Source organism: Berghia stephanieae, chromosome 2, assembly GCF_034508935.2.
Source record: "Berghia stephanieae isolate SIO BIC M18660-M18661 chromosome 2, UCSD_Bste_1.3, whole genome shotgun sequence".
NCBI lineage: Eukaryota > Metazoa > Mollusca > Gastropoda > Nudibranchia > Aeolidiidae > Berghia > Berghia stephanieae.
In genome coordinates, this window is record NC_088361.1 from 45,862,875 (window position 1) to 45,890,489 (window position 27,615).

Consider the following 27,615-nt stretch of genomic DNA (forward strand, 5'->3'; position numbering starts at 1 on the left):
TCGCTGTCTTTGTCTGGTTTTTCTTTTTTTTAATATTGAATGAAAATGGTTGCTGGTTGAAGCTCAAACTCAACGAAATAAATGACAATAAGAAATTGAATGGAAGATTCAGTATAATAAAGAAAGATAATGTGGATGTTTCGGGATTCCCCTTTATCAACAAAACACAATGAATGAATTGGGTGGGGTTCCCGACCTCTCATAGTGGGCAGGGATGTACTGTTGCTTTTTGTCTTTGTCTTGGAATGAGATTACTTGGTTTTGTTCTGTCCCTGGCCGGATACCCTGGCAAATATATAGTTAATTTTGGGAGATGACATTTTTTGTCTTTTAAATCATCTCTCTGGTGTGTATTGTTTTATTTTTTTGTTTTACATCTTATATGATTTGTAAACATTTGAGTGTATTCCTCTTAGTGGGGACCTGTGCTGGTGTCTGGGTAAGACTTTTAGGTGATCTCAAACTGAGAACGCGGGTGGTTGGATGGGAGCATCACCCTTGAATCATATACCTATGATGTTCGCATGGGTGTACGATCCGATAGTGATGTCGTTTCTTCTTCTCTTTACTAGCCTATCCTGCTTCTTTGGTTTGTGACTGTATTTTTGACAGGGGATATTTTTTTTCTGTAAATCTTCTGCCTGTTTGTTCTTGGTTATTTATAATTTAGCTTATGATATCTTTAGGTTATGATTTTGATTTACATTTGTACTATTTTTGTTAGATTGCTTGTTTTTTTTTTTTGTTGTTTCAGCGGTCTCTCATATAACCTCAATTGTGTTGGAAGAGACCTAAAGCAACAAACAAACAAAAATCAAACTGAGAACGCTGATACTGATAGCGTGCTCTTGGAATCTACGTCTATTCCCTATTTGAATCAATTCTTCTTTCCCCCATAGTGGGCAGGGAGGCACTTACTGTGTCTTCTATCTCCCTATATCTGTTTTCCAGCATGCTTCCTGTCTTTGTCTTGGAATGAGATAACTTGGTTTTGTCCTGGCCCTGGCTGGGAGGGAAACAGTCAAATGTGTAGTTAGAGTTTTGGGATATGATATTTTTTTGTCTTGTAAATCATTTCTCTGTTATGCATTGTATTACTTTTTAGTGTAATATATAATAATTTGTAAACATTTGAGTGTATTCCTCTTAGTGGGGACCTGCGCTTGTGTCAGGATAAGACTTAGATGATCTCAAACTAAGTACATTGATACTGGGTGGGGATCCTGACCTCTCATAGCGGGCAGGGAGGTACATACTGTGTCTTCTATCCCCTTATATCTGTTTTCCAACATGCTTTCTGTCTTTGTCTTGGAATGAGATTACTTGGTTTTGTCCTGGCTCTGGCCGGAGTCCTAGCTGGGAGGGAAACAGTCAAATGCATAGTTATTGTTTTGGGAGATGATATTTTTTTCCTTGTAAAACATCTCTCTGTTATGTATTATTATTTTTATTTTGAATGTATAATGTAAGCATTTGAGTGTATTCCTCTTTGTTGGATTTTGTGCTTGTGTCTGGATGAGACTTGTAGGTGATTTCAAACTTAGTACATTGGTGGTATGCTCTTGGAATCTACATCTGATCCCTATTTGTTCTCAGTTCCCCTTTGTCTTACTTTTTCTTGGGTGCTTTAATTGTAATTCTAGAACTTTTTGCTATCCCATTTTTTTCCTTTTTACTGGCGCTGATATAACCTAAATGTGTTGCAAGCGCCGTAAAACCCTTAAAAACAAACAAACAAACAAACAAACAAGTACATTGATAGTGTGCTCTTGGAATCTACACCTTTTCCATATTTGAATCAATTCCCATTTGTTTTACTTTTTCTTGGGTCCTTGAATTGTTAGTCTTGAACGTTGTGTTTCAAGCTGAGTGCATGGCGGGTTCCTTTGACCTCCCATGGTGGGCAGAAGGTCACATTGTGTCTTCTACCCCCTTATATGTTTTCCTAGTTGCTTTCTGTCATTGTCGTGGAATGGGATTGATTAGTTTCGTTCCAGCCCTGACTGGGAGTGAAACAGTCAGACGTATAGTTATGGTTTTGGGAGGTGATTTTTTCCCCTTATAATTCATCTCTCTGTTATGCACTGACTACCATGGTGAGTAGAGAGGGGTCTTACCGTCTTTTGAGCTACCGTCATGAGTAGAGAGGGGTCTTTTGACCTACTATCGTGAATACAGAGGGGTCTTTTGACCTACTTTCGTAAGTTGAGAGGAGTCTTTTGACCGACCAACGTGAGTAGAGAGGGGTCTTTTTATCTACCACGGTGAGTAGAGAGGGGTCTTTTGACCTACCATGGTGAGTAGAGAGGAGTCTTTTGACCTACCATGGTGAGTAGAGAGGGGTCTATTTACCTACCACTGAGAAGAGAGGGGTATTTTGACCTACCATGAGTAGAGAGGAGTCTTTTGACCTACCATGGTGAGTAGAGAGGGGTCTTTTGACCTACCAACGTAAGTAGAGAGGAGTCTATTGGCCTACCATAGTGAGTAGAGAGGGGTCTTTTAACGTACCATGGTGAGTAGAGATGTCCCTTCGGGGTAGGGTCTTCTGACCTTCCATTGTGGGCACGGAGGTCACTTTTGGACGTGGGTCTTTGACCTACCATCGCGGGCAGAGAGGCCACTTCTGGATGGGGTCTGTTATCCCCCTATACTTTTTTCTTCTCCAGGTTCCCTTCTGTCTAAGCCAACGAGCTGAGTGACACCAATTTCGTTTCTTCTATATGATAATAGCGACAAAAAGGCATCCATGACATGAGCTTGCCAGGCATAGCAACAAGAGGTCACATGACTATTGGGTTGAAGCATCAATAGGCTTCAACAGTCATGACTTCACTTCCCTCGTAATGACGCTTAGTAACTGGCTCTAAACTATCGGAATAATGGCGGACGCCCTTATGAAATATTTCTCCGACGAGCTTTAAAAGTGTATCCAGAGGAGAAAAACATTATATGATCATGTTTTGACTTTTATACATTCTGATCACATGACATATGAAAAGTTCTAGCCAGCATGAAGAATAAAAAGTACCGATTTTCTTTGTTTAGAACCACGTTGCTGGACGGCGTGACATCAGACTATTGAATCCAATTAACCCATATATGTCAAGCCACATATATAAATTATAAAAACAAAAACCATGAAATAATAGTGCTCAACTTTTTGATGAAAGGAGCTATTTGTAAAATATTTCAAGTATAATTATGATCAACTTCTACAATATTGTTTCAAGCATTCGCTCTCATCAGGAAGTCATCACACACACACACACACACACACACACACACACATATATATATATATATATATATATATATATATATATATATATATATATATATATGTGTGTGTGGGGGGGGGGGGGGGGGTAGCCAACACTCATCCTAGGCCATCGATGAGGTGAATGAGACATAGAATCAGGTAACTTTGTTATTTCCTTCTTGTATTTCATATTATGGCTGGGTGGGGTTCCTACCTCCATAGTCGGCAGGGAGCCACTTACTGTGTCTTCTATCCCCCTTATATCTGTTTTCCAACATGCTTTCTGTCTTTGTCTTGGAATGAGATTACTTGTTTTTGTCATGGCCCTGGCTGGGAGGAAAACAGTCAAATGCATAGTTATTGTTTTGGGAGGGGATATTTTTTCCCTAGTAAATCATCTCTCTGTTGTGTATTATTATGTTTGTTATTTTGAATTTATAATTTACGTATTTGAGCGTATTCCTCTTTGTTGGATTGTGTGCTTGTGTCCAGAGGAGACTTATTGGTGATCTCAAACTAAGTATATTGGTGATATGCTCTTGAAATCTACATCCGGTCCCTATTTGTTCCCAATTCCCCTTTGTCTTACCTTTTCTTGGATGCTTTTATTGTAATTCTATAACTTTTTACTATCCCATTTTCTTCCTTTTGACTGGCGCTGATAAAATCTAAATGTGTTGCAAGCGCCGTAAAACCCTTAAAAACAAAAATAACCTCATTGTATGGCCTGTCATAAACATATTTTCTTTAATTGCTTTTTTTATATGTCTTTGCCTGAGAAAACTCATTGATAATGCATATTGTATAGTCCCTACAATTCAAGCCATCCCCATAATTGCTTATCACCATTATGAATTTGATAAGCGATTTAACTATGGATACTATTATCATTACTTATCTAATTCTGTGGAGGTGAAATTCATGAAGAACTCTCTATATTATTGACCGGTTAATTGCCGTAATATGGAAAAAGTCGCGGAAGTCCTAGGTTTGAGCGTTTTTGCCAAAGTGAGGGTTGTTTGAATCGATCGATATTTTTTGGACGAGTTTTCTGGCCACATTTTTAAATATCGAGTTTTTCCAGATTACGATATTTAACTGGTCAAAAATACAGGGAAACAATGTAATTGGTCTATATCATGCAGTTCGATGTCAGTACTCCAGAGACGACGGAAACATTTCAGAAGTAAAAAAATGTGACCGTCCGATCATGAGGAAGTCTGTTGGAAATAGTAAAACTGGTCGAAGATGGACATTTAGAGATACCTGAAGATCTCGACTTTGCGGATGGCATTGTGCTCTTGTCACACAACCTGGCCGATGTACATTCAAAAACACAGATGGTTCAACAAAAATTGGGTTTAAAAATAAATGTGACAAAAACTAAAGTCATTAGGATCAATAACAAATACCAAACACCAGTGAAGCTTGGAAACGAAGAAATAAAGAATTTCATTTATTCACTTATCTGGGGAGCAAGGTTACTTGGAAAAATGGAAATTCAGAGGATGAAATTTTTGAGACGCTCTCTAAAGCTCGGAGAACTTTTGGAGCTCTTGGAAATATTTGAAGTCAATGAGGATACAGACCAAAACAAAGATCAGATTTTTCAAATCCAACATTCTTTCTGTGTTGCTATATGGAGTTGAAGCATGGAGACTGACAAAGAGCATCTGCAAAAAGCTTGACATGTTCCAAAACAAATGCTTGAGGAGGATACTGAGGATATGCTGGCGATCAACCATATCAAACAGCGACTTGATGGAGAGAACAGGGCTAGAGCTTGTCTCTCTTCTTGTCAAGGGAAGAAGATAGAGAATAGACCGGCTATGTCCCCCGGTTGAACCATGAAGCTTTACCAGGAGTCGCCCTCAGATGGACCTCACAGGGAACAAGGAGGAGAGGGAGACCCTTGGAAACTTGGAGAAGGACTCTGGAGCGTGATTTAAAGAGTCAGAAGTGGACGTAGGGAGAGATGTCAAATATGGCAGCAAACGGTGTCGGCCTTATGTGCAACCGAAGCACCAAGAGGATAAGTAACTTCATCCCGACATAACTCCGTTTGGAGACAGTGGGTCACCTATATAAATTATCATAATTCAATATGTTATGGATACTTTATAGAATGTCACTATCTGCTCTCTAAGAAATATATCTATTGTCAAGTTTGTGGTAGCATTTTTATCAATTTCGTAAAAAACGCGTCTTTTTGTCCGTATTTTACTATAAAATAAACCAAATCGAAGTAAAATAATTCAATACAGTTGTTATAAATTTGGTTTTTATGTAATTTGTTAGTGTTTATAACGTACCAAATGGGATGGAATGAGGGAGTTGGGAGAGAGAGAGAGAGAGAGAGAGAGAGAGAGAGAGAGAGAGAGAGAGAGAGAGAGAGAGAGAGAGAGAGAGAGAGAGAGAGATTAGATAAACACGTTGCATTTGTTTCACACAACTTCAAGCATACGAAAACATGTCACATTTTGACTACGGTCACTTTATGGCTTTTTGGTCTTTTTCTGTGCGGCTATATGGTCTAGTGGTATGACACTCGCTTTCGGATCGGAAGGTCCTGGATTTGAGCCTCGCTCGGCGCATAGTTGAGTCCTTGGAAAAGGCTCTTTCATCACATTCTCTCACCGCATTCAGGTGTAAAATGATTACCTGGCCGTTAATAGCGTTGTCTCTGTCGGAAAAAAAAGGTGCAAAATCGCCCACAGGCGGCATGTCTCGTTCTTCATGTTACGTGTTGCTGTTGGTCAGAGACCCCCTGTAAAGCGCTTTGCCTACGTTTAGTTGATATTGCTCTAAATAAAAGCTCAAGTTTAAAAGACCTCTAACTCAACAATCAAGTGACCAAGCTTGAAATAAGACCACTAACACCAACTGAGCTTGAGGGACTCACAAGTCAAACATGTTCCTGATACAAACTTTAGAAAATACCGATATAATCATTTAGAGAGTAAAACAGAAACTCAGCAATTTCAAAAAGTTCAAAGTTATGCACTCTCTCTCTCTCTCTCTCTCTCTCTCTCTCTCTCTCTCTCTCTCTCTCTCTCTCTCTCTCTCTCTCTCTCTCTCTGTCAATACCCCCCCCCCCCCCTCTCTCTCTCTCTCTCTCTCTCTCTCTTTCTCATTCCATCTCATTTGGTACATTATAAACATTATGTTAAATATTGGTTATTTTTTATTGGAATTTATCTCTTAATGTTTTGATGTGAAACTGTCAACAACAATGACGAAACACGCCTGCAATGACTGCCTATAAAATCCTCATCCCAAATCCCAACTGATGATGATGCAATGTCAAGAAAGTGCGAGAGCGGCCGGTAAAAATCCAAAATATTTCTAGTAAGATGAAGAGCGAACTTAATCCTGGACGTGGACGGACATTGATACTGCGACAGCTGACAGCCGATGGAACTCTCGACTTCGATTTCACTCTGTTGATTGATTGTTGATGTGTAAGAGATAATAAACAAAAGGATAGAGAGATAGAGAGTGCAAGCTTTTCCACGAATAAGAGTAAGTTCTTTCAATTTCATAAGATGAAGTGCATCATTATATTTGTATCGGGAGGCCTTCCGAAAGCTCCTACATCCCCAGTATTCTTTGTTTTTTATAACTATTATAATTGATAAGTTGAAGTTGAAGATTGAAGGCATCAAATGTTGAAATGATCAAATAGAAAGCAGCAGAGACCCGCTCTGACTCTGAGCAGTGAAGTGCACAGTTGAGTCCTCGGAAAAGGCTCTTTATTCACATTCTCTCACCGTACTCAGGTGTAAAATAAATACCTGGCTGTTAACAGCATTGTTTCTGTCGGAAAAAAATTCTAATATCGCCTAACAGTACAGACACAGGCATCATGTCTCGTCCTACAAACAGGTGTTGCTGTTGGCTCTCTTGTTAAGCACTTTGAGCTTGTTTAGGTCTAGTGGATATTGCACTGTATGAATGCTCATGATAACAATTTTCTCATGATGTCAGCTTGAGACATCTTCAATTCATCTGGTTGGCTTGTAGACAACATTATCACAGTAGTTCCATTTAAACTTGACCTTATTTGATGATAACATCTCTCTAAATAGACTTTGACCTTGACATTGTATTATCATGAAAGGTATCTTATTAAATGTGTGTTATACATCGTTGAATGCGTGTTGCTCAAAGTTCATAAAATTCGTCCATAGCTTGATCATTCGTGTTATCTTGTGCTTCACAATAATGTGAATTGGATTTCACAGGGCAGTACTGAATTGAATGCAGCCATGGGACTCTATAGGACGTCATCCTTTTTATTGAGATGTCATAGCCACAGAAAAGCCAGTTTTTCCTCATTGTTTAGAATTGCAGCATCTTCAGTTAGACACCACAGCTCATCATGGGGAGATTACGGAAACAGTGTGTTGACTTCTGACACCACCGCATCTTTGGACCGTTCTGATCTAAATACGGTAAATACTGGCATGAGATAATTTATTACCTAGAAAATGCGTCTGAGATTATTTGAAGACAAAATAAAGAAGGAAAAAAAAAATTGAATGCACAGAGTGCTTTAGAATGCCTTTATCCATTCACCTAGTAGGCCACATTCAATCAGATTCCCATTTCATAAAGTACAGACCTGTTAGGTGCCCTTTTATAGTCTCATTGGCACAATATCAATCATCGTCTATAACCATCACCTGTCTGTGGTCTAGTTCATGGGGATATGTGTGCAAAGTAACTTAACCAAAGACACAAAGCCGAGGGCCAGACTGCCACCCATCCGGTTACTGACCATATTGAACATTGCTTGACTTTGTTACAAGACGAGTCACCACGTTACCACTTGGTTGATAAAAGCTATCTACACTAAAGGGCGGTAGAATAAACATTTTGATGTTGTTTGTTATTTGATTTGTTATTGCCCCTTGCTCTATAATAATAATAATAGATTTTATTTATGTTAAAAGAAAAAAGTCCTTCAGAGCCATTGGGCCCATAGAGTCAGAGTTATCCCGAGTTTCTATAGCTTGAAACGAACAATAGCAACTGCTTACTATCCTTTGGATAGGACGCCAGTCTATAGCAAAGTACTTTCCACCAAATCTAACAGACTCAGCTACCCATTCACTGCTGGGTGAAAAGAGGGGTCAGAAAAATCTCAACTTCATCCAGGATCGATTTTGGTCCCTTTGCACGTGAAGCGAGTGCTCTACCAACTGAGCTATCGGGACTCCCTATATTAAATAAGGTCTCAGTAAACCATATTGTTTGAGATCTTCATAGATCAGTTGATAGATCATTCACATCTGTTGGGGTTGTTATCAGATGTGAGTTCAGTCCAGATTTTTTCCTGACCACCCAGCAGTGATTTGATTGCTGAGATCTGACAGAAGGTATTTTACAATAGGCTGTCCTCGTATTTAGATGCTGGCTATTTTTACTGTCCCTTTAACACTACAGAAACTGTGATGAATTCTGCTCCATGAGTATGAAGTGATTTGTCCAAAATTCACGTTTTGAAAAAAAATTGTTTGAAGTTTTAAAAAAAGTGTTTTTTGATTTTTAATTCTTTTTCAGATTTTCAACTCATAATAGAAATGCTAATTTTTAACTTAAGAAAGCAGTAATTGGTAAAAGTTTGTTGGTGGTAATTATTAGACATTATGAAACAAGGAGTGGCAGTTTCAGTGGAGCTATTTTTAGAATTTTGGGGTTTTTGGGACTAAGTTACTTCTCGCTCTCAGCTGACGACATGTAGGACGACATGTCCATACTTTAAGAATTTCTTTTTTTTCTTTTTTTTTCCCCTCACTTTATTTTGTTTGTTTTTCTTCTTTTTTTCTTTCTTTCTCAAGGTGAAGCGTATTGTGATCAAACTTGGCAGTGCTGTGATAACCCGTGAGGATGAATGTGGTTTGGCTCTAGGGAGACTGGGATCCATTGTAGAACAGGTAGATTTACCTTGATATGTCTTCATATGTCTTGATCCATTGTAGAACAGGTAGATTTATCTTGATATACCTTGATATGTCTTAATCCATCTTAGAACAGGTAGATTTACCTTGATATGTCTTGATCCATTGTAGAACAGGTAGATTTACCTTGATATACCTTAATATGTCTTGATTCATCTTAGAACAGGTAGATTTACCCCGATAAACCTTGATATGTCTTGATATGTACAATGATTGATCTGTTTAAGACTGACCTTCTACAAAACCATAAATATTACCCATCCACTTAAAATGTATTGTGTCAGGAAGATTTGATGCAAGAAAATAAATTTGAAGTGAAATGAAAACTATGAGTTGGGTTACATTTTGACGGTGCCACATTTTTCTATCTAAATTATATTTAGGCTGCTGAACTTCAAAATCAAGGGAGACAAATGATTATTGTGACCAGTGGTGCTGTTGCTTTTGGCAAACAGAAATTGCGACAGGAGTATGCGATGTCTATGAGTGTCAGAGAGAATCTCAATTCATTGGATAATCTGGTGAGTATGTCATGGTTTGTTCATCTCTTTCAATCAGATAGTCAATTTTAGTTTAAATTATTGTTCAATGCACAAACCTGGGTGGAGTCTTCTGAACCCCCATGGTAGGCAGGAGGTCACTTGGTGTGTTTTCTATCCCCCTAGATCTGTTTTCTGATTTGCTAGCTGTCTTTGTGCTTAAATGGAATTACTTGGTTTTGTCCTGGGCCTTGCTGAAGTCCTTGGCTAAGAGGAAAACAGTCAAATGTATAGTATTAGTTTTGGGAGATGATATGTTTTTCCTTGTCAATTATCTCTCTGTTATGTACTGATCATTTATATTTGTTTTGAGCATATTTTGTTAATATTTGCGTGTAATCCTCTTCGTCGGATCCTGTGCTGGTGTCTGGGTGAGACTTTTAGGTGATCTCAAACGAAGTACATTGTTGGTATACTCTTGGAATCTACACCTGTTCCCTATATTTGAATCAATTCCTCTTTTTCTTATTTTTTCTTGTGTGCTTTCATTGTAATTCTAGAATTTTTCTACTATCCCATTTTCTTCCTTTATCTGGAAATGATATAACCTTAATGTGTTTCAAGCGTCGTAAAACCCTTAAAAATAATATTTAAACAAATACACAAGCATATAATGATAATAATGATAATAATATAATAATAATAATAATAATAATAAATAATAATAATAATAATAATAATAATAATAATAATAATAATAATAATATATAATAATAATGATAATAATAATGATAATAATAAATAAAATTTATATATCGCCAATCTTCACCCACTGAGTTCATTGGCATTTTACAAGACATAGGTGATATGAGAATTTTAAGAAAAATAATGGAATATTAAGTGAAAGTAAATCTAAAATATTCTGTCTTCAGTCTAGACTTGAAGCACTCAATAGTATGAGCTCTTCTGGTAAAGACCAAGAGAGAAGTCCAGATTGATAGTGACACAAAGTAAAATGCACGTTCTGCGAATTTTTCTTTGGACATTTTTCTTTCTAAAGTCTGTGGTTTGTGTGGTGTGTGGTGAGGAGCGGAGAGTCCAAAGTGGCCTGTACTCCAATAACAATGCTATTAGGTATTGTGATGTGGTGCTAAGCCATGTTACATTTGAAAATTATACAGGCCATCTTGAACTCAACGCTACTCTCGACAGGCAACCGGTGTAGCTTTTTCAAAACATAGATGTTTGTTATCCATGTCCATAACATGGCTGTTTAGCATAGACTCCTGAATGTATTTACAGAGGCGTTCTCCAAACCTAGAGCCAAGAGCTTGTGCAGCCGCTGGTCAGAGTGGATTAATGAGTCTCTATGATGCCATGTTCCTTCAGTATGGAGTCAAAACAGCACAGGTTAATATTTCAAGAACATTATTTGGACATATATATATGTATGTACATGCTTTTAGGATTTTTAGAAAAGCATCCACCAACAAACGATGCCCTGATTTTGACTAACATTGGCTTTGTTTTTTTAAATTTTCCAAGTTTGTTTTTGTAAAATATAAAGCTTGATCCCGAGGCTATTGGGTGAGTTATCACTTCGTACAGAATTTTATAAATGAATTTACAAGAGACAAATTACAGTAAATTTTGACTGTCTTCTTTTTTTTTTTTCCTTTTATAATCATAGTATTATAATTATAGTTACCATATTTTATTTTTATATGACTTGTAATAAATACAGATTAACATTTTTTTTCTCTATCAATTTCTTATCTTCAGATACTTTTGACGAAGCCAGATCTTCAAAACGAGAGTAGCCTTAAGAATCTCAAAGAAACGTTGAATGAACTTCTGAATTTGAATATTATACCCATAGTCAATGCTAACGATGCCGTAGCTCCACCTCCTGAAGCAGACATGGATCTTGCTGGTGTAAGCTTACTGTTTTACTGTTATCTCTTGGGTTGTCCACTAACTAATGTTTAATAATAGGGCAGAGAACACAATTCCACAGAGCATCCAGGAGTCCAAATCATTGTCTGTGTTCAAGAAATCCTTGAATACATTTCTTTTTTGAAGACATGTAATTTCTTGAAAATTATTTTGTGTTGATGTAAAATGCCAAGATTCTCATGGTTGAGGATACTGTGCTCTATATAAGAGAATATTATTATTATTGTTATTATTATTTTTATTATTATTATTATTATTATTATTATTATTATTATTATTATTATTATTATTATTATTATTATTATTATTATTATTATTATTATTATTATTATTATTATTATTATTATTATATATTATATTATTATTATTATTATTATTATTATTATATTATTATTATTATTATTATAATAATAATAATAATAATAATTATTATTATTATTATTATTATTATTATTATTATTATTATTATTATTATTATTTATTATTATTATTATTATTATTATTATTATTATTATTATTATCATCATTTCATGATCATCATCATTATTATTATTATTATTATTATTTTTATTATTATTATTATTATCATCATCATTTCATGATCATCATCATTATTATTATTATTATTATTATTAATATTATTATTATTATTATTATTATTATTATTATTATTATTATTATTATTATTATTATTATTATTATAACTATTACTGTTATTATCCTTTTATTTTCAGGTGGTCAGTGTGAAGGACAATGACAGTCTGGCATCCAGGCTGGCCACAGAGATTGGCGCCAACCTCCTCATTATCATGAGTGATGTGGACGGCTTGTGCACGGCTCCACCAGGCACTCCAGAATCCAGACTGCTCCACACGTATAGCCACGATCATGATGAAGTCCTCATTGTTGGAAAGTCCAGGGTTGGTACAGGTGGAATGGACACCAAAGTGAGTACAGTCAAACCTGGTTATACTACCCTCCCGCCCTTGCTATATTTATTAGTCAATGTTGATGGTTTTCCTTGGATCCGTGGAAATCCCCAATTTTGGAGTCAAGAGGGAGAATTTCCTCCTTTAAAAAAAATCCCAGCGAATAGTTATTGTTCATTTACTCGTGCAGTGTGCACAGAACTAGTGCAGTTGAACAAAATAGTTTAGGGTGCTTGATTTAACACATAAACTGGATTTAAGAAAACCTAGATGGACTTTTTCAATTGAATCAGCTCTTCTTAAACCCCAAATTTCTCTCCCATAATTCACAGTTGTGTACAATTTGCAAGTTATCCTAATGGCATTGTCATGTGCATTATCATGATCGATAAAAGAACAATTTAGCTTTTTACCTTCAGATAACAGAATCTCAAAAGGTCTGTGTAAAAAAAGAGGCAATCTGCTGTGCTCTTTCGCTTCCTAAATCCATATTGAACCTCATTTAACATTCTCTCCCTCCGCCCATGCATTTAGTCTTTCATTCATCACTCTTGTAAACATTTTTCCTATACAACTCATTATCGTTCTCCCTTTGTAGTTATTAACGTTTTGTTCATCATCCTTTTAAAAAAAAAGAATCTGTACTATTTCTACCCTGACTCGGTATCAAGGGACAAATTCCATTTTTAGTACAGTGGAATTGCCATAAAGTCAACATCTTCTTAAAGTCAACATTTCTTGGTCCCAAATGTTCTGCTCTCTGTGTTCCATTGATAAAGGAATAAAGTCAGTCTTTCTAAAGTCAACTAATCTTTCTGGTCCGGTATTATGTTGGTTTTATTAGGATTCCTCTGTATCTTAACTAACAAGATCTGAGTTATTGACTAAAAATCTGAAACTTGAATGACAATTTACATTGCAGGTGAAAGCAGCTCAATATGCCTTGGACAAAAATTGTTCTGTCGTCATTTGTAATGGCAGAGAGGAGGGGGCCATCATCAACATTATTAAAGGCAAGAAAGTTGGCACATTTTTTACAAAAGCTCAACCAAAAGGTGTCCCGGTGGAACTCCAAGCTCAACGAGGTAAGCACTGGATGGGTTGGGGTTGATTATTAATTTGAAAAGTTACCAGTTAGTGATGGATTGAGTAAATGTAATGATCTCTTCTGTTACAAGCTCTAAAGAGAGAGGCTTATATTGAGTGCCTGGGTGGGGTTCCCGACCACCGATAGTAGGCAGGGAGGTACTTACTGTGTCTTCTATCCCCCTGTATCTGTTTACCAACATGCTTTCTGTCTTTGTCTTGGAATGAGATTTCTTGGTTTTGTTCTGGTCCTGGCTGTATACCCTGGCTGAGAGGGAAACTGTTAAATGTATAGTTAGTTTAGTTTTTTCCTTGTAAATCATCTCTTTGTTATGTACTGTATTATGTTTTGTTTACGTATTATATATGATTTGTAAACATTTGAGTGTATTCTTTTTAGTGGGGACCCGTGTTTGTGTCTGGATGGGACTTTTAGGTGATCTCAAATTAAATACTTTGATAGTGTGCTAAATTGTAATTCTAGAACATTTTACTATCCCATTTTCTTCCTCAATACTGATGCTGATATGACCTTAATGTGTTCCAAGTGCTGTAAAATCCTTAAAAACATAAAAACAAACAATACTGGGTGTGAGAACTAGTGCGGAGCGGTCCCAAGCATGTTTAGGACCGCCGGTTCTACGGTCCCTGGGAAATGAGAACCGCAAGGACTGGTTCCGGTTCCAAGAACTGGTTCTTTTTTGACATTAGCCATTCACAAGGCGTCGTTGGGACTGTCAAAGAACTGGTTCTTTTTCAACATTGGCCAATCACAAGGCATTGTAGTGACCGTCAAACGGTGGGATCGTGCCTGCAGTAGATGGCTGTAGAACTGCTAAGTGTAAGTGAGAGCGATGAAGGCTTATTACCTCAAAAACATGAAAATAGTGCTATAGCACTATCCATTAAGCATGTGTGTGAAGATTGATGGAGCGGGTCAGGTCAATGTTAGTGTTAGGGAAAAGGGATTTTTAATATTTTGTGTCTGTGGCATGCTGGACCAAAGGTATGGGAAGAGTTTGTTTTGATTTGTTTTGTTTTTTTTTGTTTTTTTTTCTCGTCTCCATTCCTTTTTTCTATTTTTGTGCGGCTATGTGGTCTTGTGATATGACACTCGCTTTCGGATCGGAATGTCCTGGGTTCGAGCCTCGCTCTGCGCCTAGTTGAGTCCTTGAAAGACTCTTTACTCACATCCTATCACCGTAATCAGGTGTTAAATGAGTACCTGGTCGTCAACAGTGTTGTCTCGGTCGGAAAAAAATTGTAACATCGCCTAACAGACGTCATGTCTCGTTCTACATGTTACGTGTTGCTATTAGTCAGGAACCCATTGTAAAGCGCTTTGAGCACATTTAGTGGATATTGCGCTATATAAAAGCTCAATTTATTTTTTAATTTTTATTTTTAAAAAATATTTCTACCTTTGGATAGGACGCTAGTCTATTCCAAAGTACTTTTCGCCAGATCTAACAAACCCAGCTACACTGTTGAGTAGACAGGGAGTTCAGAGAAAAAAAAGCTTGACTGCACCCGGGATCGATCTCTGGCCTTTGCGTATAAAGAGTACTCTATCAACTGAGCTATCGGGCCCCCAAATATTCTATTGGGCTTTTTAAAAATACAGACGTTATAACTGTTATTTTGGAAGGAAGGTGTAATATTATGTGAAACTCATATTAACGAAAACGAAATTTTAATATTATTGTATTATTTTAAATGACAACAATGCGATAGAAAGGAGAAGAGATAGACAAAAGAAGACAAAAAATCGGACTTGCTAGGTTCAAAACACACACACAAACACAAACACATCTTTAGTAGTCACATTCATTTCAAACAATAACCCATTAGAGAAGAGGGGTCATGCCTTCATCATTGATCATTGTCATTGCGATCATTATGGTGTAGTAAATTTTGAAATTTACCCCGTATAATGGAATCGTCCAAGGCGTTGGTGATAGTCATGCGCCTCCTGTTCCCCCCATCTCACACACGAAAGGGCGGTTCGTGGAGTGGAGGGAGATGGTCGTCTGTGGCGTTTAGTGTATAGCAAAGGGGGGTGGGTGCGATTAATTAAGTGGGATGGGTGGTGATTTGTGGAAGATAGGCAAAAGAACCGAGGCAAAGAATCGATGGGGCAGTAGTATGGCGCGAAAATCGCTGGGACTGTTGGAAGGTTATAAGAAGTAAGGACCGCCAATGGTTCTCCACTTTGGGACCGGTCCCCGGTTCTCAGCTAAAGGACTGTGGGACCTGTCCCAAGGACCGGTCCTCAGCGCGGCACTAGTGAGAACCCCCGCCCTTCCCTGAAAAACTTAAGAAGGAGGGAACCACCAGACTATAAATGCTAGTCAGAAATTTTACCTCAATCAAACCTATTTATTGAAATCTAAAATGATGAAATAAATTTTAAAATAAATAATAAAATTCCCTTTATTCATCCCATAGGGGAAATTTGTCTCTAGGGTCTATTCTAACGGAAGACTGGAATATCGACAGCAGTGCAGCACTGCAAACTGAACTAGGCCAAGGTGACCTGCTCAAGGCAACACAGCGTAGTGGGTATTCGAACTCGGTACCTTTCGGGTACGAAGTAAAGATCATACTGCTGAGCCATGCTGACCCATAATAAGCACACAATTAAAAAGAAAAAAAGTATGTATGTTGAAAAATTTGAATTCCATGATAAACACATCCCATATTTGCCTAATAGAACATATGGGACATAATTCTCAAATTTTTTTGTGCTTTTATTTATTTATTAATTTTTTTTTTCATATAAATCTATCAATATAAATTTACTGACTTCACAGCAAGGGATGGGAGTCGTATACTCCAATCCCTGTCAGGTCTGCATCGGGCTGCTATCGTTAACAGATTGGCTGATTTGTTGATTGAACGAAGGACAGACATTTTGACGGCTAATCAACAAGATATTCAGGAAGCTTTTGCTTCTGGTAAGTTATAAATGAAGCAACATATACATACAAATACACATAGATAAACACACACATACATATATTATTTATATCTTTTTATTTATATAGTTATTGTTAATTTCTTAAATGATATTTTAAAATTATTTTTGAAAATGGGTAAGTAAGAAACTAACCATTTGAAACAAGTTATAAATAGATAAATAAATTAATAAATTCCATTTATGCATCCCAAAAGGGAAATTTGTTTTTAGGGTCTTTTCCAAGGGAAGACTGGAATAACCCAGGCATCAGCCGCTGTGCAGTGCCGCAAAGTGAACTAGGGCGAGGTGACTTGCTCAAAGCCACACATTGAGGCATGTAGTCGAACTCGGTACCTTTTGGGTATGAAGCAAAGACTGTACTGCTGAGCCACACTGCCAATGTTAATTTTATTTAACAAAACTTAACTCAGAAATGAAAAGTCACAGAACAGTTAATAACATTTATGGCCTCTTTCATGTTGGCTGCCTTCTTGACATCTGCTCCTGCTCCAAATGAGGTTTTTAAGTTGACATTCATTGGGGAATAGCATCCCACTCATCCATCACTGCTTGGATGAGCTTATACCAGTTTCAGGTCCTCGGTATATGACCCTCGATCTTGTGATTCAGATAATCCCACAAATGTTCTTCTGAGGATAGATCTGGCGAAAAGGACGGCCATAGGAAAGACATCAAAAATACTGACTGTTATCCACTTTGAATTCAATCTATTTTGCGGCTATGTGGTCTAGTGGTATGACTCTCGCTTTTGGATCAGAAAGGCCCTGAGCTCCAGCCTTACTCAGTACATAGTTGAGTCCTTGGAAAAGGCACTTTATTCACATTCTCTCACCGTACTCAGTTATAAAATGAGCACGTTTAGTGGATATTGCGCTCTATAAAAGCTCAATTTGAATCAACTGACTGTACTGTGACCACATGTTTCCATCTGGCCACATCACATATTGATACATCACTTTCAAGCATACCTACAATGCTCTGTCACATTTCTTTGGTCGTTCCAGCCATGTTGAACTTTTCAGTGGCATTAAAACTTTATAACAAATGATTACAAGAACAAATTTTGTGGCTTTATATTGCACGTGAGCTGGCGTTTTTAACAAGTGAATTAAAAAATTACCCAGCTCTCAATGTGTTCTGTTACCATAGGTTAAGGACATTTCGCACAGTGCACATGAAAAGGATAACATGAATTCAATATTGGTCATTTATTTACATTGTTTACAATATGACATATGTAAGCTGTTTTCAGTTCACGCATACATTCCATAAATAATTTGATATTTCAGATATTCCATCAGTATTTTGATATTTTATATATTCCATAAACAGTTTGATATTTTAAATATTTCATAAATAGTTTGATATTTTAGATATTACATAAATGTTTTGATATTTTATATATTCCACAAATAGTTTGATATTTTAAATATTCCATAAATAGTTTGATATTTTAAATATTCCATAAATAGTTTGATATTTTAGATATTACATAAATGTTTTGATATTTTATATATTCCACAAACAGTTTGATATTTTAAATATTCCATAAATAGTTTGATATTTTAGGAATTCCATTTTGTTTTCAGGGATGAGTCAGGTCGACATGGCCAGGTTATATTTAAGTGACAGAAAACTGGAGACTTTAGCCAAAGGTCTGCGTAAAATTGGCAAAGATTCTGTTGGAGCTGTTGGCGTTGTCCAAAAGAAGACAAAATTGGCTGATGGGCTTGTGTTGGAGAAGATTTCTGTGCCCATTGGAGTGTTGTTAGTTGTTTTTGAATCTCGACCGGATGCTCTACCTCAGGTAAGATTATCTTTTCCATTTTTGTAGCAATGGAATTTATCAAAAGAATAATAATAATAATAGTAATAATAATAATAATAATGATAGTAATAATAATAATAATAATAATAATAATAATAATAATAATAATAATAATAATAATAATAATAATAATAATAATAATGATGATGATGATAATTATGATAATGATTATAATAATAATACTTGATTTTTGTTAAGCGCTCTATAATATCAGGAAGAAGTGCTCTGAGTGTTTTACAGGAACATCAACACATTGATTTTTTTTTTGGATTTATTTTATAAGCCAATAACTTTAAGGTCAATATCCCTATGCTTATGTTTAATGTGTATGTATATATAAGAAGAAGATAAAACTAAATTGGCAAAGTGACGACAAACATTGGATACCTCTCATTCCTGAGGTTAAAAAAAACAAAACAACACCCCCCCCCCAAAAAAATGAAATTCTTGTTGTTGTTATTTTTTAAAAAAGATTATTTTCCTAAACTCCTTTTAACTTCATCTATTGAGCACTTTATATTGTACTTCACAGAGATTTTACCCAACTTAAAACAATATATTTTATTTAGATGTGTAAAAAGTATGGGCGTTTGGCTTGCCGGTGGCTATGTGGTCTAGTGTTAAGACATTTGTCTTCGGATTGGAAGGTCCTGGGTTTGAGTCCCAAGCAGCGCATAGTTGAGTCCTTGGAAAAGGCTCTTTACTCATTCTCTTACCATACTCAGGTGTAAAATGAGTACCTGGCTGTTAACAGCGTTGTCTCTGTCCGACAAAAATTGTAATATCGCCTAACAGGCATCATGTCTCGTCCTACATGATAAGTGTTGTTGTTGGCTAGATATCCCTTGTAAAGCACTTTGAGCACATTAGTGGATATTGCACTATATAAAAGCTCAAGTTTTTTTTGTTTTTTTTTTTGTTTTGTTTATTATTAGTGAACATTTTACTCAGCCCTTTTTCAGAAATGAAAGTATACACACAATTTTGGTTTTCTTCTTACTCAATCATTGCATAAAATCCACGGTTTATATAGGGAGACAGACATTATTAACTGTTATTTTCCATTTCATGTTTTTTGTAACCAGGTAGCTGCATTGTCCATTTGTAGCGGGAATGGTCTCTTACTGAAAGGCGGGAAAGAAGCGACACACAGTAATAAGATCCTCTACTCGTTGGTTCAACAAGCCTTGGAACCGTTTGCTCCAGTAGACACCGTGGGCCTGGTATGTCTCCCGTCTTACATGACTTCAAATTATATTATTACTTTTAACAATCTTATATAACAAAAATAGATAAAAGGTGCCTCTCTCTCGATATGGTAATAATTTGGGAAACCGGCTTTTTTTTTCTTCTTCCCGCTGACCTTGGTCGGTAATGGTGAAAGATGAAAGTTTTGGTTGTTTAAAGGCAACAGTTAGGGGAAGCAGCAGAAGCTAGATGGGTATGCATCCTTTTCTTTTATTTAAGGGTGAGACCATTTGATGAAGTGAGGCTTTGCACAAAATATTTTCATGTATGATTTTAGCAAAGGGCATCTTCGTTCTCCTTATGGACCATTTTCCAGACATTCCCCAGTAATGGCATCATCATCCAACATAATAATTGATTTTTAAAACTCTCAACTCAAAAGAAATAAGAACCTGAAATGTCCTCGTTTTATTCAATATCATCCCAACTGACATTGTCTCAAAGCCTGGTCTTTGTCAACGGTTCCAGTTTACTTTTTGTAAAAGACAAATTCCTGTATATGACATTTTAATGACTTTTATATTGACATTTACTACCGTCCTGGCAATCTTGATATATCAGTCCTGCACTGTATGATTAAGTTATAACCAAAAATGAATATAACAGCTTAAAAAAAGCACACAATACCAAATTTGGAATGTTTCGGGCTCAAAACCCTTCTTCAGACAACAACAAGAAACAATGAAATCATAAATAAATTTCTGAAAAACGAGATTGACAGCAAAGAAATATTCGGCACATGTATTGTAATGTATTTTCATAGTTTTTTGTTGTTGGCTGAAGAAGGGTTTTGAGCCAATAACATTCTGTGTTTGGTATTTTCTTTTATGAAGCTGTTATATTCATTTTTGTTTATTACTTTTTCCAGTCCACAGCTTCCAGCAGCTCCGTATCACTTTGACTCATATTATTAAGTTAAACTCTTTTCTCTCACTGTCAATTTCTGAAAAGACTGTCACAGCTTTGATTTTTGTTACTTATTCCTTTTGCTTAATATTATTATAATTTCTCAATGCAGATAAGCAAAAGAGAAGATATAGCCGACTTGTTGCTTTTGGATCAATACATTGATCTGGTAGTGCCTCGTGGTTCAGAGCAGCTTGTGTCTCGTATCAAGGAGTTAAGCCAGGGAATTCCAGTGATGGGGCACAGTCAAGGAATTTGTCACGTTTACATTGATGAGGATGTGGACCCAGACATGGCCATTAATATTGGTTCGTGAAAACTATTTGTAAAGTGTTTAATATTGTATTGAGGGGGGGGGGGGGGTCCCGTTAGCTCCCTAGTTGAATTTTAACCCCCCAAAAAAACATATTATTTGTAGGTTGAATTCATTTGTATGAATGAACCTTTGAAATACAAATTTTCCAATCTGACATACATACCGTAAACAATAAAATGCTGATTCAAAATGTCAATACCAATGCCATTTCCACAAAAGAAATTGAAGTAAGCAATGCTTGTAAAATTGTGCGGCTATGTGGTCCTGGGTTCGAGCCTCACTCGGTGCATAGTTGAGTCCTTGGAGAAGGCTCTTTACTTACATTCTCTCACCTTACTCAGGTGTAAAATGAGTACCTGACCATTAACAGCATTGTCTCTGTCCGAAAAAAATTGTAATATCGCCTAACCGGCATCATGTCCCGTCCTAAATGTTAAATGTTGCTGTTGAGGGACCCCTTGTAAAGCGCTTTGAGCCTGTTTAGTGGATATTGCGCTATATAAAAAGCTCAATTTGAAAAAAAATTGTAAAACACATTTCTATTTTACAGTTAGTAAAGACTCTGGGCTTGACAGAAAAAAACAAACTTGTATTTTTGATATAAATTTGTTTTTTTGTTTAAAAAAAAATTATCTCTAATCAGTGAAAGACTCCAAATGTGACTACCCAGCTGCTTGTAATGCAATGGAGACGATTCTGATCCATAAATCACACAGGGAAGGAGTTTTGTTTGACAAAATTTGTGAAATGCTCAGAACTCAAGGAGTAAGTATCTTGTGGGGAGAAATAAATGTGTAGGTGTACATGTGAGTAAGAGAGAGGATGTTTGGGTTTTCGAATCTGTTATGAAACGTCATCTTCATTAAGATATTTATATCATTTATCATTTTGATGTTTATATATTAATATCTATGTATTGTAATTTTAATTTCAAATATTGTAAACCAAATGACAAATTGCCATTTTTTTGGACAATAAAGGTTATATTATTATTATTATTATTATTATTATTATTATCTGGCTATATCATTGATTGCTCTGTATGATTATGAGTTGACGAGGACATACAAAAACTATCTGACTAAATTACGCCAGGTTGAATCATTATGTGTCTTCCATTTGTTTTATTTTGTAATTCCTGCAGTCTTCTCAACCTCAAGAAATTGAATTCCCATTCCCACAATTCACTTTCATTTCAAAACCTGCCATGTCATAATGTGGCACTTCACCTCACCTCACGTCCTTTAATTCTCCTGACATAGGTGGTCATAGAGGAAACATGAGAGCTGCCTTTGCAGTAAGGGCCCTCCATCCAGATCTGACCTCAGCTTTCCTCATAAGTGTTGCTTTGTCCATCCTTTACATTATTCATCCAGCTCTTTGTTTGCCGTCCTCTCCTCCTACCTCCCTCCTCGTATGATGGTTTTTGTCAATGTCTTATGAAGAGAACCATTACCAAGGTAAAAAAAAAAGGAGTCCTTCAGAGCCATTTGCCCTATTTAGCTGGAGTTTATCCCGGTTTCTGTAGCGTGAAACAGACAATAGAAATTGCTTGCTATCCTAGTCTATCGCAAAGTACATTCCTCCAAATCTAACAGACTAAGCTACCCATTCACTGCTGGGTGGACAGGGGTCAGAAAAATATCTCAACTGCACCCCGGGATCGACCTTGGTCCCTTTGCATGTGAAGTGAGTGCTCTACCAACTGAGCTATCAGGACCCCTCCATTACCAAACCAGAACAATATTCCTCTTTTGACTTTCGACAGGAAGGATTTCTTGTGACAAAACATTTAAGTATCTTAATTCATTTTTGTTCTTGTTTTTATTTTGTTTTGTTTTTTTTCATATTGAAAGGTCAAAGTCCATGCAGGTCAAAGCCTTAGCAAAGTCCTTAAATTCAACTCTTCCACTGCTGCGTCCATGCATATTGAGTACGGAGGCCTTGAATGTTGTATAGAAATTGTAAACAACGTAGAGGAGGCCATCGATCACATCAACCGTTTTGGAAGTTCTCACACAGACACCATCGTCACAAACAACAGTGAGTCATCTTTACATAATCATGGGGAATGTCATTCAGACACTCTTGTAACAGTGATTAAAAAGAATAAAAACAACTCGAGCTTTCCTATAGAACAATATCCACTAATCGTGCTTAAAGCACTTTACAAAGGGTTGTTAGTCAACAGCAACACTTAACATGTCAGGCGATGCTACAGTTTTTTTTTTGGACAGAGATAATGTTGTTAATGGCCATATACTCATTTTACACCTGAGTACAGTTAGAGAATGTAAGTAAAGAGCCTTTTTCCAAGGACTCAACTATGTGCTGTTCAGAGCGAGACTCGAACTCAGGAAAGGTTCACCAAAGGTGAATCTCATACCATTAGATCACCAGGCTGCACTTGAACCCAAAGTTTTTGTTAAAAACGTTTGTTTTTATTATATTTTTTTTTTACCAAATCTGTCAAAATTCTAATTGTTTAGTTTTGTTTGTGTAAAAATTAAAAGACATGCAATTTTAATATCCGACTGATTCAACACAAATTCGTTTTGGTTTGTGTACAGATAAGAATGCAGAACGCTTTCTGAAACTGGTTGACAGTGCCTGTGTGTTCAAGAATGCAAGTACAAGGTTTTCTGATGGCTACAGATTTGGTCTTGGTGAGTTTTTGTGTTTTTAAAATTTTTTTTTGTCTTGCAGTCAAATGTGTAATTATAGTTTTGGGAGACGATTTATTTTTCCTTGTAAATCATCTCCTTGTTATCCACTATTATATTATTTTGTTTTGAATGTATAATGATTTATAAACATTTGAGTGTTTTTCTCTTGGTGGAATCCTGGGCTTGTGTCTGGATGGTAATCTCAAACTAAGTACACTGATGTCTGCTGTTGGACTTGGAATCTACATTTGTTCCCTATTTAAACCATTTCTCCTTTGTCTTACATTTACTAGTGTTGTTTGAATTGTATGTCTAAAATCTTTTACTATCCCATTTTCTTCCTTTTTACTGGCGCTGATATGACCCAAATGTGTCACAAGTGCTGTAAAACTGTAAGAATAAACAAACAAAACAGTAAAAAGACTTTATTACTGAAGGCCAATCAAAAGGGAGTTTTTGGCTGCCCTTAGTGGCCATGCTGGAACTTTTGACAGAAATTATTTAGGTATACATGGACTTGCTTGTTTAGACACCAATGTGCAATGCTACAAATACAACAACAAAAAAACCCCAACCCAATTCTTTCAATGGCAGCTTTGATCTGAATCATTAGCAGAGACCTGCCAACCTTATTTAAAAAATGCGTATCCTTATTTTTTTCTCATTCATTGTGCGCTTTCTACTGAACTGAAGATCTTATACATTGTTCAATTTCTGTAGTTTTGTTTTAAAGCCATACACTATTTTACTTACTTTTACTTATCCTCTTGGTGCTTCAGTTGCACATAAGCTGACCCAGAAGTTCAAGTTAGGAGTCAAATAAAATATTATCTGGCTAGGTCATATCTGATTTACATGTTGATTCTGGATGTCAATACTATTTATATCGTTTATTCATTAATTCAGATATCAATTATAATATAGCTGCTATGGTCTTGTTGCCCATCATCAGAATTAAAGCTTGATATTGTTTTCAGGATTGTATATATTTTTTCCAAAATCGGACTCATTTTGACTCCCCACATTGTACACATGTACATGGGTAAGTCGTTGGCAGCACAGTTAGTAATTGTATCAATGTTGACATTTGACATTCTTTTCATTATTCCAGGAGCCGAAGTTGGGGTGAGTACATCTCGTATTCACGCTCGGGGTCCCATGGGATTGGAAGGCTTGTTGATTCACAAGTGGGTGCTTTCAGGCTCTGGACAGGGTGTGGCCGAATTTTCCTCAGGAAAACTCAAATTTGAACATGAAGTTTTGCCAATTGAAGAGGAAAATGTTTAAAAAGTGATGCTAATCATGATTACAAATATAGAATTTTCAATGAGATCAAGGAAAATGTTGCAGCTTGAAGCTCCACAAATAAATAACAATAGGAAATAAAGTGGAAGCTCCAATTTGTTCATTGAAGACAGATAATGTGGATGTTTCAGGTTTCCCCTTTATCAGCAAATCACGATGAATGAAACACTCAGGACGAATGAGAAATGTGAAAATGGTATTGTATAACATCTCTCATTCGTCCTTTATGTTTCATTCATTATGTTTTATTGATAAAGGGGAAACCCAAAACATCCACATTGACTGTCTTCGTTGACTAAAATTCAATCTTCCATTTCATTTCCAATTGCTATTTATTTCAACCAGATCAAGAAAGAATTGATAACAGCTGTGAGAGAAAGCACGGCTAGTTGAATCTGGGGGGATAAATCACTTGACTTTTATCATTAGTTCTGTCTCATTTAATTCCATAATCGTGATTCAGAATTAACATTAGTTCTTTCTCATTTAATTCCATAATCGTGATTCAGAATTGGAAATATGGTCCAAAATGTTGCCAAATTTGGATTGGTTCCATGGAGATTTTAATTTCTTGTTCTTGTACATATTGGGGAAAAAATTGGTTGAAATATTTTAATATGATTGTATTGATATTGTATTGATATATTGTTGTTATTTTGTGAATCATCAGCATTTATATGAGACATATATATAATCATTTCATATGTCTTTTACCAGTATTGGCATTTTGTTATTGTAGATATGTAGATAATATATATATTTCATTTTTTTGAAATTATCATTTTATTATGAGTTGAGATTATATTTTCATATATAGTTATTTAATTGTTTATGTTGATATTTAGATATTATTTATAACAGGGTGAGCCTTGGATCACTGGCGTTTGGATTGAATGTAAATTCCATTGGAGACACTGCAATTTCTCCTTGTGAATAGCTCTCTCACATAAAATAGACGGAGCCACCTTTTGAATGACATAAAATGGGGCATTAGGATTTTTAAAAAGTCCTTCAGAGCCATTAGGCCCATGGAGTTAGAGTTGATTCCGGTTACTATAGCGTGAAATGGACAATAGCAATTGCATGCTACCTTTTGGATAGGATGCTAGTGTAAAGCAAAGTACTTTCTACAAGATCTAACAGACCCAGCTATCCAATCACTGCTAGGGGGGGGGGGGGGGGGGTCAGAAAAATTCTTGACTCCACCAGGGATTGCGCTGTCAGTCCATTTGCTTTTGAACCTACCAACTGATCTACCGAGACCCCCAAGTAAGATAAAACTTCAATTTTAATCAAGAAGGCAAGTAGGATTAAATGACAGAGTGATTATTTCTTTTCTTGTCAAGACATCTAGATTAGTCCCCCTTGGTGGATTACAATTTCAATCACCATCAGGTAGTATTTTCCATTTCAATCTATTGTTTTTCTTTCCGTAAAAGAGTTATAATGAAACAAAATCCATGATTTTTTTTATTGGACTTTAGAACTCTTTTCCTAGAATCGTGTATTCCTGATGTATTTAATACTGGCTGCTGAGAGTATAGGGTTTCAATTTCATGATTTTTAATGAATAATGTTTTTGGATGAAACATAAACTATTGAAAGGAAGAATCTATTGATAGTCATTTGTTTACACTTAGAGGATCTTCTACTTATGTCGTCAGTTTGATTTAATCTTTATATACTCATGAAAACGCAGACAAACTCTAGATCCTACACTCTTTCATCATATTATAATTTTTTATTGGCAAGTCGACAGATGTTGGTGATTGATCGCTTATAATGCCATGACTCTTTTTATCCTGGATTTTTTTTTGTTGACGAATGTTTAACAATCAATAGGGACAAAAATTGTGATGTCACACCAGCCTAGCAACGGCCACTTTGGTTCCAAACTCAACAGAAAGACTCAATTTGTAGTCTCTACTACTACTACTACAGGCACAGTGGCTTTTAATAATTCAAAGTGATTGATTTTTTATTGTTGCTAAAATAGTTTTACACCCGATTATCGACATTGTTCGGATGCGGAGGCTTGATGTTTGAGGTTTTAGCGATTTCCCAGCGGAACTGCTTTTATTTGCTGTGAGCGTTGTGAAAAGGAAGTGACATCACAACTTTGAAACTCTATTGCCGTACGCCTTAATTTACTACCTTGTACTGCTTTATTTTTCATTCCCCTATTTACCTCTGTTAGGAAGTATCTATTCCAAATCATTCCTGTATTTGTTGTACTCAAGATATGTCATCTGTCTTATTGATATTACACTTCCATTGATTTTTCTGTAGAAATAACTTGTTTTGAAAAGAAATGTTTTACTATTGCCTTTGTATTTTATATGCCTTGGGGGTTGGAGGCGGGGGGGGGGGGGGGGGGGGGGGGGAACTCTATATTTTATTTCAGACTAAAACCTGATTGTGCTTTGTGTTGTATTTTGGATGCAATTTTATCATTTTATACATGTATACCATAGTTATCATTTTATACATGTATACCATAGTTATCATTTTATACATGTATTCCAAAGTTATCATTTTATACATGTAAATCATATTATGAATTCTCAAAGGCTCTACAGTGATACCAACTGAACATAAAAATGCGTATTCTTATGCAATTTCGTTCATTATACACATTTTGCTGAGGATTGTAAACATTAAGTTTCTATTATTAAAGCATTTTAACAGTCA

At 36.1% G+C, this 27,615-nt stretch overlaps 1 protein-coding gene across 2 annotated transcripts; it reads left to right on the forward strand.

The window, feature by feature from the left end:
- The first annotated feature begins 6,561 nt into the window (after positions 1-6,561).
- LOC144964993 (delta-1-pyrroline-5-carboxylate synthase-like) lies at positions 6,562-27,615 on the forward strand. Of its 2 annotated transcripts, XM_078899830.1 has the most exons (16): positions 6,562-6,784; positions 7,507-7,716; positions 9,106-9,201; positions 9,609-9,746; positions 11,007-11,114; positions 11,487-11,639; positions 12,395-12,607; positions 13,512-13,674; positions 16,489-16,632; positions 18,245-18,462; positions 19,569-19,706; positions 20,750-20,945; positions 21,597-21,718; positions 22,810-22,996; positions 23,524-23,619; positions 24,731-27,615. In XM_078899830.1, exons 2-16 carry the CDS (start codon positions 7,531-7,533, stop codon positions 24,904-24,906), a joined length of 2,334 nt encoding a protein of 777 aa, XP_078755956.1. In that variant the 5' UTR covers positions 6,562-6,784; positions 7,507-7,530; the 3' UTR covers positions 24,907-27,615. The 2 variants fall into 2 exon arrangements, with proteins under 2 accessions (XP_078755956.1, XP_078755957.1); XM_078899831.1 differs by lacking the exons at positions 6,562-6,784; positions 7,507-7,716; positions 9,106-9,201 and adding an exon at positions 9,331-9,341 and having other exon boundaries at positions 24,731-25,041.

What these genes read in the sequence shown, in the direction of transcription:
- LOC144964993 (XM_078899830.1), top strand. Translation starts at nt 7,531, where the DNA reads ATGGGACTCTATAGGACGTCATCCTTTTTATTGAGATGTCATAGCCAC. An exon ending in ACCGTTCTGATCTAAATACG is followed by an intron (nt 7,717 to 9,105) that starts GTAAATACTGGC and finishes TTCTTTCTCAAG; the next exon opens with GTGAAGCGTATTGTGATCAA. An exon ending in CAGTAGACACCGTGGGCCTG is followed by an intron (nt 19,707 to 20,749) that starts GTATGTCTCCCG and finishes TTCTCAATGCAG; the next exon opens with ATAAGCAAAAGAGAAGATAT.